Here is a 19,751-nt window from a genome sequence, read left to right on the forward strand (position 1 = left end):
AATGATTCACTTCCTGCTAAAGAGCCCCCTGGTGGTTGAAGAAAAATTCACATATAAGCCGCACTGGGCGATAAGCTGCAAGGTTCAAAGCTTAGGAAAAAAGTAGCGGCTTATAGTCCGGAAAATACGGTATATGAAAAAAAATCTAAATGCTCTCTGGTATTGTTCAGGGGGCCGGACCAAATGTGGAGGCGGGCCGGATCCGGCCCGCGGGCCGTAGTTTGGGGACCACTGCCCTAAACCAATAACAAAAATAAATGTAAAAAAAAAGAAAAAAAGAGAGATTATATTCTACCAACAATACAAATTACTAAAACAAAACATGTAAAATGTTAATAAACAAGAACAATGTTTTCACATTGTTTTCCACCGAAATATTCAGTTGAGTTTTCTCATCTGAAACAGATAAAATGAGTAGAAAAAACTTCCATTACTTTTAGGTGTCGTCCAAATTATTTGAGAGCTCCAAGAAGACGCTGTAAAACATTTGAGCTGCATTTCGTTCTTTCTCTTTGAGTCAAATAAATCTGGAGAGTTTTAGATTTTGAGCTCCAGTTTGACTTTGTGAAAGATAAACTTAAAGCAGTGAGTTGTGTTAACTTTTTATTAATTTGGCCGTATCTCAGAGAGTTGAATAAACTTCCTGAGGTTTTAAATTAGCACAAATAAAACCTGAAATACTAAAAAGGTGGGAGTGGGGACTAATATCCAGGCTGCTTAGCGGCAGGTTTATGTTTCTTACAGCAGGTTTATTATTGTTGGTCTGTTGAGAAAATAGTGATAGGGAATAGAAAGACCTTCCAAATACTCCACTGAGGACTTTTTTTAATGCTAAGCTAAAAAAGTTTGACAGTTGTGAACACCCAGGTTCTTAGCTTGTGAATGTGCAGCAAAAGGGGAGTGATCTATACTTTTAGTGCCAACTCAAACAAATCATGGAGTCAGACATTGTGGACATAAGACTGGAAAATCTTATGTCTTTAGTGTTAAATCTGATTTATGGGTTGTGGGATTAAACGCTGCTTTTGAAAACAGGCATTCTGTGAAGGTGTGGTTTAACTGTCAGGTAACCAGATGTGAGTCAACAGTTTGCAGGGCAACATTTTGCAAATTCATCTAAAATTGCCCCATTAGTGACTTTAATGGCCGTTTTAAACCATTAAACATGGGGGAAACCCGACAGTAAGTGGGTTATTTTAGATCAAAGATGCCGTTCAACGTCTGCTGGTTTGTCTGTTAATCCAGTTCTGTTTGTTACCATGTTGAAGTGTAAGAAGTCAGTGTGGGACGGTGGGTTTTTACAGCAATATGCCTTTAATCAGTCAATCAAGTTTATTGTGTAGCACATTTCAGCAACAAGGCAATTCAAAGTACTTTATGTCATAAAGACACGAACACAAAAAGTCACAAAGACATCATGCAGTCACCAATGTGACAACAGTACATTTTAAATGTTTTTTTACAAAAGGGTTTTTATAGTTTGCGCTATAAAAACTCAACTTTGCAATCTAATTTTTAAAAATGTTCCCGTCTAACAGAATCGTTTAATTTTCACAGAATAAATACCACATTAAATGTGTAAAATGTTTTTAAATGACTCATCCAGGCTTCACAAAACCTGCTGTTTTGTTTTCACAGGGGTGTGTGAACACTTAAGATCCAACGTACCGGAAAGATTTCAGTTTTTTTTTCTACAGATATTCTTTGCTTTTCATTAGTGTCTAGTCATGAAACTCTATTCCTTTAGAACTGACCGTAGTGAGAGCAACATCTACCTCCTAGGAGTTTAAGGAGACGGTGTTTAAACGGATGTGTCTGTGATGATGGTTTCCATTTGGGAGGGTTATTTCCTGACTGGAGAGCGGCTGTGCTTCCCAGTGACCCGTTTCGTCCAGGTCAGTTACTAATCAAAGGAAGGACAACACTCACGCCCAGACATTCACACTTAATGTGTTCTGAGTATTAGGGGTAGGAAGCAGCAGCTGGCCAAAATGTTACACTTTCCTACTAAAAAATATCATGCAAGGTGACCACAAAGTGAAGATAAGCAGACATGTTGCTGTGTATTTATCTAACTTATCTTTTAAATTAGATAAATGCACAGTCATAGGAGGATGATAAACTTGAGGCCTCTCAGTTAAAGCTGAAATATGTATTTCTTTTTACAACAAAAGGTTTTTTACACATTTGTTGTGAAACTGTCACTACTGTGACAGTATAAGATGAGACAGAAACAACCAATTAGAGCCAGGAGGAGAGTCTTAGTGCTGTCAATCACTTTGATATTTAACCTTGCTATGCTGCAGCTGGTTCACCACAACAGAACCTGCTACAAATGCTAAGGCCAGATGGAATTTGCGCTAATTATCACAGCACTGGTATTTGCTGACTAGTTTATCCTCTGATATGATGGCAGATAAATGGTTTTCCTGTAACTACAAGTTGTTTCTCCTCCATTAGCACATTTAGCAGCAATACAGAAGATTGATTGACCTCACTTCGTTAGAGTATACCATGAGAAAACAGGTCAAACCAAATGACAAAATCTAAACAAATTTACAAACTCATCAACATTACTAAACGGTCTACAAAAAAAACCAAAACATTTGATATCAGTGACGTCATACACCCATTTAAACAGAAAATGCTGGGTCGGCCCTTTATGAGTAGCTTTTCAGCAAGATATAAAAGCTTGTTTTACGTCAATAATTCCTTAATATTAATGAAAACGTTCTTGCTCCTTTGTCAGATAATTCCCCTCATCACAAGACATTTTTCGTATGTTGTAAGTTAAAGAATTTGCAAATGGAACTCGAACTTTTTCATCAATATTAAGGAATTATTGACTTAAAACAAGCTTCTATATCTTTCTGAAACATCACTTGGAAGTTAGTTTTGTCTTATTTCAAGTCTATGAAGATATTTGCAAGAAACTAGACCAAATAGTTGGTAAGATTTTGTGTTTTTGCAGTGCTAGTGAACGCCCCCCAGTACTGTAGGTTCCAGAAGTTACAGAATATTAGAGTTGCAAAAGCGGTTACTAACGCTGGAGCAAAAGGCACAACAGAAGACGTATAAATATCTTCAATAAACCTGAATGTCAGTGAGATTAAAATGCCTTTCCCTCAGCCAATAATAGCCTCTTCTTTCAAGAGATTTTAAGACGTTTATCTTTCACTCCGTCACTTGGATCTCCTGGTTCATGCAGACAAGCACTCTTATACAAAAGAAAACCTAAGTGGACCCATGTTCTATCTGCAGGAGGGCTGATGGAAGACGGTGAGGATCTAAAAATGTAGCATGAAAAGAGATGCTTCAAAATGTAGCAGGTTTAACAGAGACTCCTGATGTAGCTTGCAGAAAGCCAGATATGTCTCTAGTGTTCAAAGATTCAATAGCAAAATGCACATCATCAGCTCATCTCTGCTTTGATATGAAACAGAAAGTATTGTACAAGACAAACAGTGTCAAGATCTGACCTGAAACTGTCAAAGGTGGGGGGTGAAGGGAAGTTAAGGGAAGAGTCGCACTTCCCTTAGACGTAGATGTTCAAGAATCTGAAACAGTCTGATACCTCACATTATGTTTTAACGTTGCATTTTGCATATTTTTTGACAAAGGAAAAGCTGGTGCCTATCTCCTGGACAATAAACTCTACTGAACTGCAGGGGACGTTCAGGGCCTTAGAAATGAATTTTGTATCCATCCCCTGACTTATACTTTTCAGTAACCTTTTCTCTAGTTTGTTTGTAGTGTTCTCTTTGTCTTCGTGTTGCACTTATCAGGAATACTGATCAACCAGGGAATGGCCCTCTGCTTTGAGTCTGGCGCCACCCTCTGACTGGGACTATTATTATTGTTTTTGCCGGCATATACAGTTATGCTCACAGGTCTGGGCTGGCTCTAGCAGAACCTACTGGGGACGGATGGACAAATTTACATCAGACAGACTTTGTGGGGACAGACAAGTGGACCAGAAAATATGAATTAAGCTTTATTCTGACAATAAATTTAAAGGGGCAGCATTAAGGAAAATCAACTTTTTTCAGCTTTACACCATGTTATACTGTTATTCCCTCTTCAAAAACATAGCTGAACTGTTGCTTTGATTCTTCCATGCATGAAAAACCATTTGCTTTATTGCCTCCTAGAGCAGTCCTCTTCTGCAACTCCCCCACTCAGCTCCTTCAGACTAGCCAGCCACAATTAGCAAACACTTGATGGTACTGAGCATCTGCTGAGCTCATTATAGGAGCTGCTTCTCAGTGAAATGTTGGTAAAAACATTGTTAAAGGATTTATAGAGGAGCCATGTTGTAACGACTTCCTGAAAGTGGAGTTTCAGAAAGAGCAAGAGTTTCTTAAAGAGACAGTGGTCCAATTTCAAGGCGTTAAATTAAGAAATAAAATTTATTTTAAGTCATATTTCATGTATACAGCATATTTTTAACAACTGAAGGTAACAATAGTTACTTTATTGTGCTATAAAATAGTGCTATAAAATATTGTTCTATAAAATAGTATTATGTGCTTTCCAAGAACATAGTACTGCCCCTTTAATGGAAACATGGCAATTTTGAAAAACTCATGTGTTTTGATGAAAACCTTTGGAGCTAGGATGGTGTGCTTTTTTGGCTGCATCAAAATTACTGCAATTTGCAAAACTGTAATGGAAGCACTACTTTGCACATCACAAATGTCATGCGATCAACAACCGGATAGAAAAGACGATGACAGGAAGCGGCAAAAAGATTGTTTTTCAGCGACTCATTGCATAAACAAACTGATTCACGTGTGATTTTTAATTGCATTTCTTTCTTAACGGAAACAATGCAGTTGCGAAATTTTGTTTTTCGACATTAGTGGGAAATCAACAAATTTTGACACGTTTGTAATGGAAATGCATCTAGTGAGAAGGAAAAAGCAGCAACTGAGGCCTCTGAAAATAAAACGGGAGTATCTACCTTGAAAACCAGACTTGAAACGCTCTCAGCTGCTCTCCCTTCGCCCTCTGTTGTCATAACTGTTGTGTTTCACTCTGCTGAACGTCTGGGGAGCTTTATTCTTGCAGAAGAGGCCAAAAGTCAAAGTGCATCAACTCTTTGTTTCGCCGTCTGTGTTTTTGTCTGCATGGACAGTTTTCTGGAGGATTGTGTTGTTTCTGTGTTACGGATAACGGCTGCTGTTTTCTTTTTCATTCTCAGTCCTTTCCCCCCCTCCTCTCATGTTGACTCAAAATACTTCTTTCTGCTGTCCATCTGTCACCAAAGTCTCGCATCATCTTTATTTTCTCTCTTATCTCTGTTGTGCTGCTCTCTAAATGCTAAACAAACTCTTTGCTCCAGCGTGCATCTGTCTGTCCTGGATATCTAACATACTTTTTTTTGCAATATGTTAGCGATGGGATCCTCTTATCGTCCCCAGACAACACAGAAGGAGCCCGGTGCCACCGTTTCTATATGGAAGTTAGATCTGTCAAATCCAAGTTTTTAACTTTGAATTGGATTTACGTTTTCACAGCAAAACCCCCCCAGTTTGCTAAAGCCAAATTTAATTATTCATTAAATATGCCTTCTAGAGACTTTTCATGGCACTGATTCCTGCTGTCGCTGCAAAACAGAGATGGACAGCAAACAAATGAGAGAAATGCAATGCGATGGAGTCGACAGTCAGTCAGCCAGAAAGAGAATGAAAGGGAGTAAATGATGGAAAGTGCAAGAGACACTTGAAGAGTCAGCAAGTGGACGAAGGCGACTGTAATTACCCCTTTGACTGAGAGGGAGCATAAGGGAGCGAAAAAGATGATGATTTAGACAGACTGGATGGAAAGTGAAGTCTGCCTCTGGGAGAGTCGCCAGAGGCTTTGATGTAGTTTTCGAGGAAAAGCATCTCGAGTGGATTGGAAATCATTTACATGGAGAGAGACAACAATGATGTTTTAATGCAGAGGGAAAAGTAAACTTTAAATACCGCTTCAAGTCACGATTAGTGAGGCAGTGGACTAATCTGTGAAGGGTTATTTAAATCCATGTCTGATTCCCCTAGTTTGCACCTACTGTTGTCAGTATCACACCTACTCAAACCTGCACTCCGGATTATTGTACACATAGACACAATAACTTACGAAGGATGAATTTGGAACAAAAGCTCAACGTTTTCCTTCTTTGATCAGCTCTACTTTTAAATGTACAATTGAGCCTGAATTGGATCATTCCCTACTGCCTCCTTAAGAGACGATCCATCCTGACTAAATGCCTAAACCACCTTATTGACTCCTTTCGATGCTGAGGCATAGTGACTGAGTAAATTTAGAGCTTTACTTTCTTCAATATTGCAAACAAGTGCAATGCTTGCTTTGCAACAGACAATATTTTAATTCATTAAATTGTTCTATGCTTTATCTTCTTGTCACTTGTAAATGAGACACTGAGAGACTTCAACTCCTCAGCTTAAAGCAAATATTGAGCCCCAACCCAGAGAGAGCAGTGCACTCTTTTCTAGTTTAGAGCCACAGTCTTACTCTTACATGAGCTGACTCTCATCCCAGTCACTTCACATCTACCATAAATCATTTTCCATAGCCTCACCAAATTGCTTCAACACCCCAGTATTGATCTCATTGCTGCTAAGTAGCTAAGGAACCTCCCATCCTCCCTGGCTTCCACCAGCTGGTGTCTTCCTTGCAGCCGTAATACACACCGATTTTCTTAAAGTCACAGCTCCTTAAAGCTGCATCTGCAATTGAAGTCCTCAATATGGCCAGTTTGGATTCCATGTATTCCTTTTTTTCTTGGAAGATGAGAGCAAATCTCCTGAAGTTGCAAGTTGAACCACTTTTTTGGTTTTCCAAGGCCTCTCTAGCAGTGAATCTATGAAATTATTTGCAAGTATCAGTTAACAACTCCGATCCTCTCTTCACTAGAGAGGCAGATACAGTTACAGGATTGACCATCCACTTCTGACCCAAGGTGGACTGGTACCAAGTACCAACCACCTTGTGTTCTAACATGGTATTTGTGTAGGACACACCATGCCTAGCACTGTTGCTCAGTAGCAAACCATCTCTCAGATTTAGTGGGATTGGGCCGTTCTTCCTAATCCCACTCCTCCTCTGGGTAGCACCATCATTCCCCACAAGGGTGTTGAAGTCCCCAAGTAGCAGAAAAATGGGGTGTCCTCGATGGCACCCCTTCCATACCACCAATTACTGACAAAAGAAAACACATAGCCTGAACTACAGTTCAGTCCATAACCACAAAGAGTCAGAACCTTCCCTCTTGCAACTTGTAGTCCAAAAGAGATGACCCCTTGGCCCACCTGGGAGAACTCTGACACTAAGGTTCTTAGCTGGGTATTTGTCAGTATCCTCACACCCTTTCGTCACCCATTTGATGGACAAATAGGAAAAAGTAAAAACCAAATTTTGACCTTCTAGAAACAGCCTACCTAGTCCATCACCCTTGCCTATTTCACTTAACCCACAGCTCAAACTGTGCACAGCATCTACTCGTTTCTCACATGAAGTTGGCCTCCTGTTGCCTTTTCAGGCTGCACCAAGTGAGCCTCAGGACTCTGTTTGACAACTAGATGTCCCCCTGGCTCCTGGCGGATGCCAGGTTTTCTTATTTTGGACAAATGTAATCTCTTTATAGGGGTCATGGTTCATCAAATTCTGAGTCACTCCTCATCTGTCTCTCCCCAAAGACCAGTTCACCAGGACACGCCACCATCTGCCAAAGTCCTGGACAACACAGCCCCTAAAGGATCACAGTGGCTTGCAAAGCCCTCCGTTGCATGAAGGTGATCATTCTAAGAAGGGCTATCTGCTTCCTAAATAGAATAAAATATGCAATTGTGACTTTGCTTTGAAGAGTAAAGAGTTAAACTTAAAAGGGAAATTGTTGCCAACCTCGCATCTGTCCTTTCACACAAAGGGAAGCAATTTTGAATCACAATGTACAAATGAGGCAAACATGGAAGACTATTAAGTAATTAGTTTTAATTCACCACATGTATGTGCCATTGTCAGAACTCAATTACCAACTAATGGGAAAATGAAGAATGCCCAAACGATGCCTATCAGAAGCAATTTTTACACAAAAACACAATGAGCCAACAAATCTCAAGCTCCATCTATGACAGGCTTTTCTTCTTTAAATGACTGTGTGATTGTTATTAAGAATGGCCTTTTCTTTAGCAATACTACAAAAAGAAAAACCATGATGAAAAAGATAAATTATGCCAGCGCACATCAAGTCCATTAAGTAGGCGTGAGTCATAGTGAGAGAAATCAGTAAAGCAGGGGGGGGGGGAAGCATATGAGCCACACGGACACAGAGGGAAAATGTTTTTACAATTTTCATTTTGATTTTACTCCAACAGCATCTGCTTGGCGACTGATTCTACTTCACCCGAAGGAAATGAAAGGAAAACATCAGGAGCACCTAGCAACGAGGCGGAGAGCGACTTTACCTATCCATTTGGAGCCGAAACAACAGCTGCTGTTGCTTTCAATTAGTTGCCAGTACTATACATCCCTAACACAAAAAGGAAAGCGAATTTGAACAAAGACAAAAATGAACAAATAATGGCAGGTTGCTAAGCGCATTGGGGCAGGAGTGTATAAATTACCAGGTTGGAAACTCGCATTCAGAGCTGCCTCCCCGTTGCCACCCAACACAGGGTCTGTCAGAGAGCACACCTACGTGCACTGCAGTGTCCCCGCTCTGTTATCCTGGACACAGACCTATTAACGTCTCAACGCTCGGGGCTATTCTTTTTTGAATTTCCACCTGAACAAACACCGGAGTTTGAGTCAATAACGGCTCGACGTGTGTGACACTAAAACGGGCCAAGAAGACAAAAGTTTTCACAAACAATAAGTCTGCCTGTCACTAGCAACAGGACAGTAGGCTGCTTGACAGCTGAAGCAAAAATAAAACACTCCTGATCTGCTGTTCTCCCTGGGTTAAAAGTGGCTCATATTCTAACTATCTCGAATATGAGCCACTTTATATTGGCTCATATATTGGCTCATCTGAGTGTACATATACACTCAGATGAGCTGCCAGGAGGTTTAGTCCGAAAACAGCCAAAAGTAGAAACAGACTTCCTAAGTCTAGTCTCATAAAAAGTAATATAAATTTGTCTGAATGGGATAATTTTTTAAACCTTCTGCTACATTTGCATTGAGAGGAAAAATCAATGGAAAGACACAAGTACATAATGTTAAGAAGTATAGGTGAAGTTTTGTCAGTCAATACTTTTTTAATGCCTTAATTCAAACCCACCTCTTTCGTTTGGGCTTTGGGCCAGTAAACGTGATCACAAAGAAACGTTCTGGTTCAGCTACTTCTTCATTTAGTTTTCTTACGTCAGGTCAAGTTAGGTTTCGCTGTAGACCTGGGAACCTAAATGATAAAATGGTAAATGGCCTGTAGTTGTACAGTGCTTTATTAAGTCCAGAGAATCCCAAAGTGCTTTACACTACATTCATTCAGTCACCCATTCATGCACATATTCACATCCTGATGGTAAATCACATAAAGTAATGTGCTCTGTTGGGAAGGGAATGCTTCAGAGGTTTTTATGTTGTTTTCTTCAGTAGTTCTTGCTGCAGCACCACCACAGGCGAGGAGGTCAACAGGTTTTTTAGTTGGTTTGGATGGTTTGACACAGAGCAGTGTGAAAGTGAACCGCACCAGCTGAAAATATAACCAGTGTTGCAGTTTTGGTTCTCAGTTGAACCAGACTATTAGGTGTGAAAACACTCTAAGTAAACGACTGATCATTCCAAAGTGAAAACAGTTCAGCTGGAATGTTTTAGAGACTGAAGTTGTTTTTAGATAGAAATCTGCTTTGGACCGGTTCCATCTCTGTCTAGTTATCAGCCTCAACCTCTGGGACCAACTAACCTGGATTTATGCTGAATGAAAATGCCAAAAAGAGTTACATTCTGCATTGTGAATATTACAAACTAAACTAAAAAGTAATATTACTACTGTAAATGCACGGATGCATTTTTCCTTCAGATGGAAGGACCCTGTAAAGGAAAGAGCAGCTCACTTGTGGTCTGTAAACAAACCCCACCCACAATTTAAAAATGAACATGAACTCCTCATGTAAAGTGGAGAAGTGCTTCATGATGACTAAGATGTTCAGTTGTGTGTGAGAGCGTTATTAAAATTTTACCTGCATCACGGCTTTCCTGACTTACAGACTGCACGGCGCGACTTCTCTGAAATCAACGGGGATTATTAATATAAGCCTTAAAAGACGACTTTAAAGAAACAGAATTTTTTTTTTTCCTAAGAGGATTTAGTAAAAATAAAAGATACAAACAGTTGCCTCAAAAGCTGACAGACAGACACAAAGGGAGGATGAGCTGACTTTCGCCATCCACCTGCAACACATTTTTAGGTCTGTGATTTAAAATCTGCAATGCAAACAGTGTGGGCCGATCTAGCTAAAATATGCATAGAAACGTGAGAGGGAACACAATTATTTTATGATCAATTTGACTATAGTCACACACTGGAGACCAAAACCCGCTGCAGTGCTGACACATCTGACCAATCAACACGTTTTTTGCTGGAACTGAGCAAACAGCGAGGAGGATCGTTAGCATAATTTATTGTGTTTATGTTTTACAACACTGCGATAAAACAAGATGGACACCAGTGGGTGGTGAATAAATATTAATTACATAAAGATGATAAAAGGGACACAAAAGGTGAAGAGTACAAATGTGCTGTATGTTTTACATGGCATCTCTAATTTTAGGTAACTCTTCTTTTTTTTTTTACAATGTACTTTGCTGAAATTTCAGAAGCTATTTGTTTTTTTCAATTAAGGAGACATGAGTCGCTCATTTGTTGCTCCGTGACTACCAGAACATGTCTTCTCTTTAGATTAGGATGGATGTCCTCTTTATCACTTTGACTTTGCTACAGTTGTTACTACACCTGTCAATCAGTTATTTCCGTTGGCATGATTTATTGTCTCTTTTTTTTCTGTCTCTTTTTTACCAAAAACTGGATGATGAAAGTCTTCAGTTTGGTGCCTTGGTCTCAACTATCCCATTTTTGAATGACAACTATGTTTACAAAGATTTCGAAAGTCATTTTATTTCTTGTTTTGTTTATTTATCTTGTATATTTAAATGTCTTTCAGTACCAGTGTTAAATGTTTATTAGAATTTAAAGTTTACTGATGTCTTGGAATGTTCTCTTGCATTATTGTTTTGACATTACTATTATATTACTTAAAAATGGTCTCTAAACAACATTATCGTGTATGGCAATAACTTCTGGAACAATTTATCGTCCAGCAAAATTTGTTATCATGACAGGCCTAGTTGTTATAATGTCAGAACTTCTGAATCAGGTACACAACAGAAGCCATGTCTATAATTCCCAATCACAGCATTATCTGGCTGCTGGTGGGAGTGGCACCAATACATTTATTTTTCTTCCTGGAGAAATCTAAATCCAGCGGAAACATAAATAGATCCGAGGCAGACAGTTTATGTGAGAAAACCCTCCATCTTGCCAGAGTTGAGGCTGTTCTGGAGAGAGCAAATGGAATAAATTCTTCCGAGAAGTCTGTGCAAGACTGGTCAGAACTTACTGGAAACATTACAACCAGCAGACACCACATATTGAGAGCAAATGTGTGCAATCTCTCTCCTGAATGATATGCAGTACTGCAGTATACTGGCTCTTAATTCCTTATCTGTTTTTATACCTGAAAGTGGCATTTCTCTCCGTCATGCTTTAATAAAAGCTATCCATTCTCTTCTGCTTAACTGAAACTTGGGGTAATAGGTAACAGAAGGATATCTAGGCATATAGTACCTTCACAGTAACACTAACCAGCTCATTATGGGGGACAGAAACCTGTTACCAGGGCAGAAGGGATGCAGTCCCACCAGTATATCCTACGTCGTACACACAAAACATCTAAAGGAAAATGCCCAGGAGGCATCCTGATCTGATGGCTAAACCACCTAAACTAACTCCTGTTGAGGCTTAGAAGCTCCTGCTTCCATCAGAGGATTGAGATTTCATCCTATCTTAAACAGAGCCAAGCCCATGTCCACCACTGGTATCTGAGATCTCATTCTTTTTGGTCATCTCATTAACCTTGGTCAGGGTTGGCAAGGTAAACAGGCTGGTAAATTGAGACCTTTGATCTCAATGTGTTTTTACTGTCTGTTTTGGCAGCCGCTATGGAGCACTACACACCTTTGAGTCCATGACAAATTTTCCCCTAGGGAACGACAAAGTATATGATCTTCTATTCAATGCCTGCAGTGCTGCAGATGAACACCAGTCCATTGGTCCATCTTCCCCTTCTTTCTGCCATCACCCATGAACAACATTTTCCCGTAAGGCAAAGACTACATAGAGGGGAGCAATCAACATTTTTCCAGCAGTTAACCATGACTTCAGACATCATCTGCAAAAATCGAAGATAAGAGCCTGGGTTTCCCTGACCAGAAACCATGAATACACCTTGAGATAATGTCTACACCCGAAACAAATCTGGTATAAGGGGCAGCTTCTGTTCGACCATGCTGGACCCTTCGGTTCTTCATCAGTCATAGCAACAACTTCCTTTACTGCTGGTAAATTCAGAAATCACTTTTGTTTCTATTTAGCCTGTCACATAACATCCCCCTCAAAAAAATGCTTAGAAGTTTGAGGTTGTACCATTACAAAACATGAGATATTCAAGAGGTGCCAATACTTGCAAGGCACAGTTTTAGTATCCAAGTCTGGCCATGTCAGTAAAGCCCGTTGACCTAAGAGGGAACAAATCGAATTCATTTACATACTGGACACGATGAGGGAAAGGGGGTTGGGGGGTGGCACAATAGGAGAGAGAACAAGACACATCAGAGAGAATGAGGGCCAGCCAATACAATGCAAGGGAAAGACACCCTGGTAGAGAGAGAGAGAGAGAGAGAGAGAGAGAGAGAGAGAGAGAGAGAGAAAGAGAGGGAGCGAGTGAAAGACTCAGAGAGAGAGAGAGAAAGGAGATCCCCGCTGAGAGGAAGAGAGGCTGCATGTGGAAAGCTGAGAGCAGAGCAAAAGCGGAGACGCATTCAGCTCTTGGCCACCACGGAAGACGACTAACAACTTGCCGACTAACAACACTCTTCTGGAGAATCGAGAGCTCTTCAGTCAGCCGCGTGGTTCTCTACCTTCTTCCTCCACTTCTTTGAAATTGTTTTAGGAAAGTGACGAGACATGGGAATGTGCCACGTGGGAAACATGAAGGTTCGCGCAGGAACGTTCAGGTTGTTGGCGGACGTGGATGGAGAGTGAGAGTGACTGACATTTTCCACTGAGGTATGGATCTGGAAATGAGTAGGAAAAACATGGAATACTTCAGATTTCTTGGAGGGCTGACATTGATTCTGGTTAAAAAGAAGCAGTGAAATGTTTTGTTCTTCTTAAGGGAGAAGGGAAAGTTAGTGACACATGGACAATGCCATGTTGAATGTAATCATGACCACCGTCCATCCCCGTCAGCTGCCCTTGCCATCTCACAGGTGTGGGGACAAGTTGGGGTAAGGAAGCTTTTTAGGAAATTCCACCCAGCTTTTTAAGATAAAGTTATTTTCTCCAAAGTGCAGATTTTGTCCTCAGGAACCACCATATTTGCCGGAAAAATTCTGTCAAGACAGAAAATTCCAATTTATAAGAACACACAGCTAATATTTTTAACATGAGCTCTGCTTTGACAAGCTCAGACTTAAAGGATGTGAAACCTGCGACTTCCGTTCAAACACCTTCCATAAGGTTATTTTTTTTCTTCTCTCTTTTTCATGAAGACATTAGTCCCAGGTTTGGATTTGGTTATTTTCAGTACCTGAAGCACTTCTGTCTCGTTTGTTTTTTTGCTCATTTTTCCAGACCCTTGAGACACACGGTGATGGTATCACCCAAGCAATTAAATTTTTACGCATGCCCTATTGTCCTTTAAGATCAAACAGCTGCTCTTTTCTGTCGCTCTCAATTCAGCTGTCTGCTATTTTTATTTCCCTCTGTGGAGGATCATCTGTTGATCCTGACAGACATTTCAAGGCTTCGGTTCCCTCGGAGGTGCTGGAATACCCAACACACAACACATATTGAAGGGTACTTCATAAATCAAGAGACGCTTGGCGATGCTTTACGGTATTTTACAAGAAAATGCTTCTTCAAGTTTGAATTCCCTTACTCCAGTCTGGGCTGTTCATCTTTAGAGGCACTGGGGTGAGACTATGAACCTGCGTGACGGCAACATGTCCGAGTTGATCTCTAACACCATCAGGACCTTCAGTGCTCTGGAGTCTAACCCATGGCCTTCGCCTTTGCCTGATAACTTGACACACTTCAGGTGTCAGGGAAGCAACCTCGCCCGCAATGGCATCGAGACGCAGGTGGCAAACTGGTCCCAGCACGGTGGCGTGGCGGACTTCGGAGCTCGCTGCATTCACGCCGAGTCGCGGGTGGAGAAGAACTGGCCGGCGCTTCTGATTTTGGTCGCCATCGCCGTCACGGTCATGGGCAACATCCTGGTAATCCTGGCGGTTTCCCTGGAGAAAAAGCTGCAGAACGCCACTAACTACTTCTTGATGTCACTGGCAGTGGCTGATATGCTCCTCGGCATCTTGGTGATGCCGGTCTCCATGGTGACCATTCTCTACGGTAAGGCGCGCATGTCACTCACATTGGGCTTTTATTAAGTTGACATTTGGTGTGTTGCTGACTCCGCTCCAATGTGCTTCCCACAGCCTTTGGATGGAATGTCTTTAGGACTAAACAGACTACACCTGTCTGCATGCTGAACCCTTCAGTCCCTCTTTTCTGGTTAAAATCACCCTCTCTGGGTTTAGGTTTACCTCTAACCCTGTGTTTGGAAGTGTAGTAAATAAAATGAGGAAAAAAGGCTTTAGAAAGCATGCCTGGCTGGCTCTGTGGTGGTGGTGGAGGACAGATGGAGAGCAGCAGTGATGGAGGTGGTCAGCCCTGTTGTTGACAGTGATGTGTTTATTTGGAGTTCCGCTTCAACAGAAAAAGAAAGTGGCACAACTTGCCTCCGCAGAGAGATGAATGAAAAGGCTCACAGGGCCATGTTTCTGTCACACAGACAAACTCCTACAGGTAGACTCTGTTAATACTGCATGTAGTTATATAAGCAGTCAGAGCTGCAGTGCCTGGTAAAAGTATTCACACCCCTCGAATGTCTGATCTTCTTTCTTCATCAAATTTGAATGTATTTTATCAAGATTTCACGTGACAGATGATCAGTGGAGCATAACTACTGCAATGCATTTCTATTGACCTTAAATTTGGAATTACGAAAAAAAATTCAACTAATGGAAACAAGGCAATTTCGAACAAAAGTTTTGTGTAAAGTTTTGCACATGGATGATGTGTTTTTTCGGCTGTATCGAATTTGGTGTATTTTGCAGATTTTCATATCGTGTCACGTGACCAATAACCGGATGTTACTACTGGTGGAAACGCTGAAGAAGACGACAGGAAGCAGAAGGAGGGAGGTGGCGCGGCATGATTTTTAATGACTTATCGCATGAACAAACTAATTTTAATTACGTTTGCTACTTATTGGAAGTAACACAATTGCAAAATTGTGTTGTTGTTTTTTGACAACTTTGTAATGAAAACACAGATTTCCAAAAATGAGCACGGTCTACTTTACTCTGTTTAGTCTGATAACTTAAATTAAAGTTGTAGTTCCAGAAATCAATCCCTGCTCTAACTTTTGTAAATGCTCATGTCCATGTCTTGTTACAAAGCTAGACTTTCTGTATTTGAGAAAGTGAAGGGGTGTAAAAATGTTTGTATGTTGTATCATAATTAAAACAGTGAAGCCAGGGGTAATGATGTCACTCTGGCTATGTCTTTTTTCCATATACCTATATCACCAGATTCCCTGTACATGTAGACTTCACTGCAAAACACACAAAAAACACCCAAATCTAAACCATCCTGTCCTAGATGGATCAGGTTTTACTATCAGATCAGATTTCAGGTGTGATGTTGTTCTTTTTTTGCATGTGAAGAACAAATAATTCCCCGTTGAAAAGGTGACGCCGCAGTCTGCCATTTCACAACCTGCTTCACTTTCTTCACATCTCAGAAATACAAATATAACATGGCGTATCTGACACCAACACCAGTGATTAGTGTGAGTTAGACGGAGAGACATTTCTAGAAGGTGGTGATGAGAGCGACTTGGTGGCTGCTTGCAAGAAGGTGAACTGAAAATGTCAGGAAGACGATGGGCTACATTCTTAAAATGCTGGCTAAAATATCCTCATCATTTATGTGAACTTTTTCTTTTACAGTTTTTTTCATGAGTCCTTCAGATGTCATAATTTGACAATGCTACCTGACTACTTCAATTGGAATGCAAGGTTAGACCTGTGAGTACTGGCAGGAGGCAAAACGTTGAAATAACGCAACATTTTAGAAACAGACTGCCTAATTGTTTACGCAAGGGGCATCCACATGGAAAATCAGGTTGGGAATTGTCGCAGTTTGAATCCCCCAAAATTGGACTTTCTTTCTTAAAATGCAGTATTGTAATGTATTTAAATTACAGAAGGTTTCTCTGGGCTTTATTCTGGAATAACCTCCTGCTGTCTCAGTCTGGTGGTTGACAGCTGTCATTCTGAGCAGGATGGTGTCAGAGATCAGAACTGGCATCGTTTCACCAGAGACGTGTCGTTAGATATGTCTTTAAAATCTGTCACTCGAAGCCTGGTTTTTAGGTTTTCAGATGAGAAAGAATAAAGAAGGCTTAATGTTGCAATGTAATCAATTATTAAAGGTAAAGTTTGATGTATACTTTGCTGTATCCCTTTTTTGTGATGATTACTAAAAGAATATATCTTCTAGAAGGATCAGTTATGTTTTGCTGGGATAGACTCGTCCACTGTTTGGTTTGACTTTGACTTTCTCGGTTTTGTCCTCAACTATCCAAAAGGCTTTGCTGAACCAAAACGTGGTGGAAACGGCAGAAAACAAAAAGATTAACCAAAAGAAAAAACGAGTTGTTTTAATATCCACATAAAATGTGAAACTCTGTATATCTATGTGCTTTCGTTTTTGTTTCTGATCAGTTTGTCAGCAGTGAACATTATGTAAATACCTTTCAAAGAGGCTATTTAAATGTCAAGGTTAGAGTGTTTAAATGTTTATTGATCTCTCAGGATGTGTTCTTACATTATTATGCAATTGCCCTTATGTTTGAAAATGGTCTCAAAGTAACAATATTATCGTTTATCACGATATCTTCTGGAACAACTTATCACGTTATCGTGGCGGGACTAGCTTCAATTCGGTTTAGTTACTATCAACAAATAAAGTTCAGATCGAACCGTCTCTGATTTCAATTAATAAATATAAGCCTTAACATAATAATCCATCTGTGTGTTGAAGGAAGCAGTCTGGTTACAACTTATGAAGCTCATTTTCTTTACCAACAATTTTGCTTTTTCATTTAAAAAAGAGGCAGAACTCTATCAGTATTTGACTAAAGAAGGACATTTTCTGTGGGGGGGAAACAGTTTCTCTGCACCTGGTCTCATCATCCGTCCATGACATTCAGACAAACGTAACGTCCAGAACCTTTGGTCCGCCCCCTTCTCCCCTGTGAAACCTCGCTGTCATCCCCCACAGATCCAGGTGGCTAAGGATTAGCTGCCGCCACCGCTGTTTTCCTCTTCCGTTTCTCATCTCGTCTCTTGATCTGCCACTCTCCCATCACACAAGTTGAAGCACACACACGCGCGCGCACACACACACGCACGCATACCTACTCAAATGCATTCTTCATTGTTGCCCTTTTACCAGCGGGGCCTTATCTCCTCCATGTCTCAGGATTCCGCTGCTCATGCAGGAAACCTTTAAAAACCCAAACAACAAATTCATTTGCATGAGAAGGAGAGTGGTAAATGAGCAAAGAAAAAGGAAAAAAATGCAGGAGTGCTTTCAGTAGGACGACCTCCAGCGCTTCAGAAGTCACTTTTCCGGCTCTTAATGAGATGACAGAAGGACTAATTAGCCATGCTAATTCAAGACAAACAGCGCTGTAATTATTTTTTAATGTTCCTACACAGCCTCAGATTTGTTTACTGATTCAGGGAGCAAACGCAACATTGTTTTTAAGTGTCAGGCCACGCTGATTATTGAGGCAGAGAGACGATCTTACAAATTCAGATCATGGGTCTGAGGTCAAAATGATGATTGGGAAGAGTTATTAATGAGGCCACAGATTAGATTATTACTGGGGTCATCACTGACGTTTAGGAAGGCCCTGTTATTTTCATAAAATATAGAAAGATCAAACACACAGTGAACATTTTCACTTTAGTCAAATCCTCAACGCGGCAGTTGCAGGTTCGATTCCTGGCCTGGTGACCTTTGTTACATATCTTCTCTCTCTCATTACCTACTTTCCTGTCTGAGGGCTTTCAAATAAAGGCCAGTAGAGCAAAAAAAAAAACCTGTAAAGAAAGGAGACAGAATTTTTTAAAAACGGGAATTATTTTCAGATGAGATCTGTTCTTTTTAGAACAAAATTACCTTTTGAAAAATAACCTGTGAGCAGGTATTAAGTACACTTTTCATTTAGCACACACTTCTGTATTGAATGTTGTTTTATTGGTCTGGTGTGAGGTTCAAATTTGAAGTATTTTCATTGCCTGTAAGCAGAAAATCATCATAATTAACAGAAATAAAGGCTGTAAAATTTTTATTTATATAACGTGTTTCATTCAGTGATAACATTTCTGAAATAAATTGATTTTTCTGTAATATTCTAATTTATTAATTAGTTCTGTATGTGTGAAAAAACAACAATGTGCACCATCCTGAACACTACATCGCAGCATAGTGGTGGCAGCATCATAGTGAGGGGATTATTTTAATGATCTGATCGAAGTCCTCAGTAATGTTTAATAATTTAATAAAATAATACTTTGAAGTATCAATGCAGAGCCGACTGGCTGTGAAATAATTCAACTTAATGACTGAAAACAGGAAGGAATAACATTCTTGATACGTTATTGGTTAAAAGAATCCTTTAGTCTTTTAAGACGTTAAAAGGTTTAACATGCTGATTACACAAAGTGAATGTAGGGACTCGGCCGTCGTCTCTGTTTACAAAGATCAATCTGATGAACCAAAACCCGACTGCTTAAAGCCACGTTTTTAAATTATTCATAATTGTGGAACAAAGTGTGTCTCACATTTTGTAAGTGTGAAGTGATTTTGAGAGTTTTTTTCTATCTGCTTATTTTTACTGAGCTGATCCATTATTCCCTGTAAAGATCATCTTTGGACCAGAAGTGCTTTGTTATCCTCTCGCAGCTTCGTTTCCATTAACCATAAAATTGGACAATTTTACATTTCAAAAGTAAATTTGCTCAATGGAAATGTGTCAGTTTCTGGTTTTTGGCTCTGGGATGACATGTCGTTTTGAACGTGGTTTATTTTGTAAAAGTGGAAACACTTTTTTTGCTTCATACGAGTCACATGATCAGAAACCGTGCGTTTCCACTGGCCCAAAAAACGAAGAGAAGGGGGGAGGGGGCTAGTAAGGGGCACCTGCCCCTTTTGCTCCTTGCCCCCAAGTGCCCTTTTGGTAAATTTTTTTATTTATTTATTTTTTTTGTTGGTCTTATTATTTCCTAAGCCCTCTTCTGACACATAAAAACATGTACTAAAATTA

At 40.1% G+C, this 19,751-nt stretch overlaps 1 protein-coding gene across 10 annotated transcripts in view; it reads left to right on the forward strand.

Annotated features, from left to right (window-relative positions):
• The window catches only part of htr2aa (5-hydroxytryptamine (serotonin) receptor 2A, genome duplicate a), a 122,573-nt gene that overhangs the window by 40,796 nt on the left and 62,026 nt on the right, over positions 1-19,751 (forward strand). For 8 of the 10 annotated variants that reach the window (XM_081599456.1, XM_081599428.1, XM_081599448.1 and 5 more), the window contains one exon: positions 8,382-14,698. In XM_081599456.1, coding sequence (XP_081455582.1) covers positions 14,272-14,698 — 427 coding nt within the window. In that variant the 5' untranslated portion in view covers positions 8,382-14,271. Of the gene's footprint in view, positions 1-7,703; positions 7,800-8,381; positions 14,699-19,751 lie in introns of all 10 variants that reach the window. The other 2 variants (XM_081599434.1, XM_081599461.1) reach the window with 1 other exon arrangement.

The sequence above is a fragment of the Poecilia reticulata genome, chromosome 2 (genome assembly GCF_904066995.2).
Source record: "Poecilia reticulata chromosome 2, P_reticulata-male-v2, whole genome shotgun sequence".
In the NCBI taxonomy this organism is placed as follows: domain Eukaryota; kingdom Metazoa; phylum Chordata; class Actinopteri; order Cyprinodontiformes; family Poeciliidae; genus Poecilia; species Poecilia reticulata.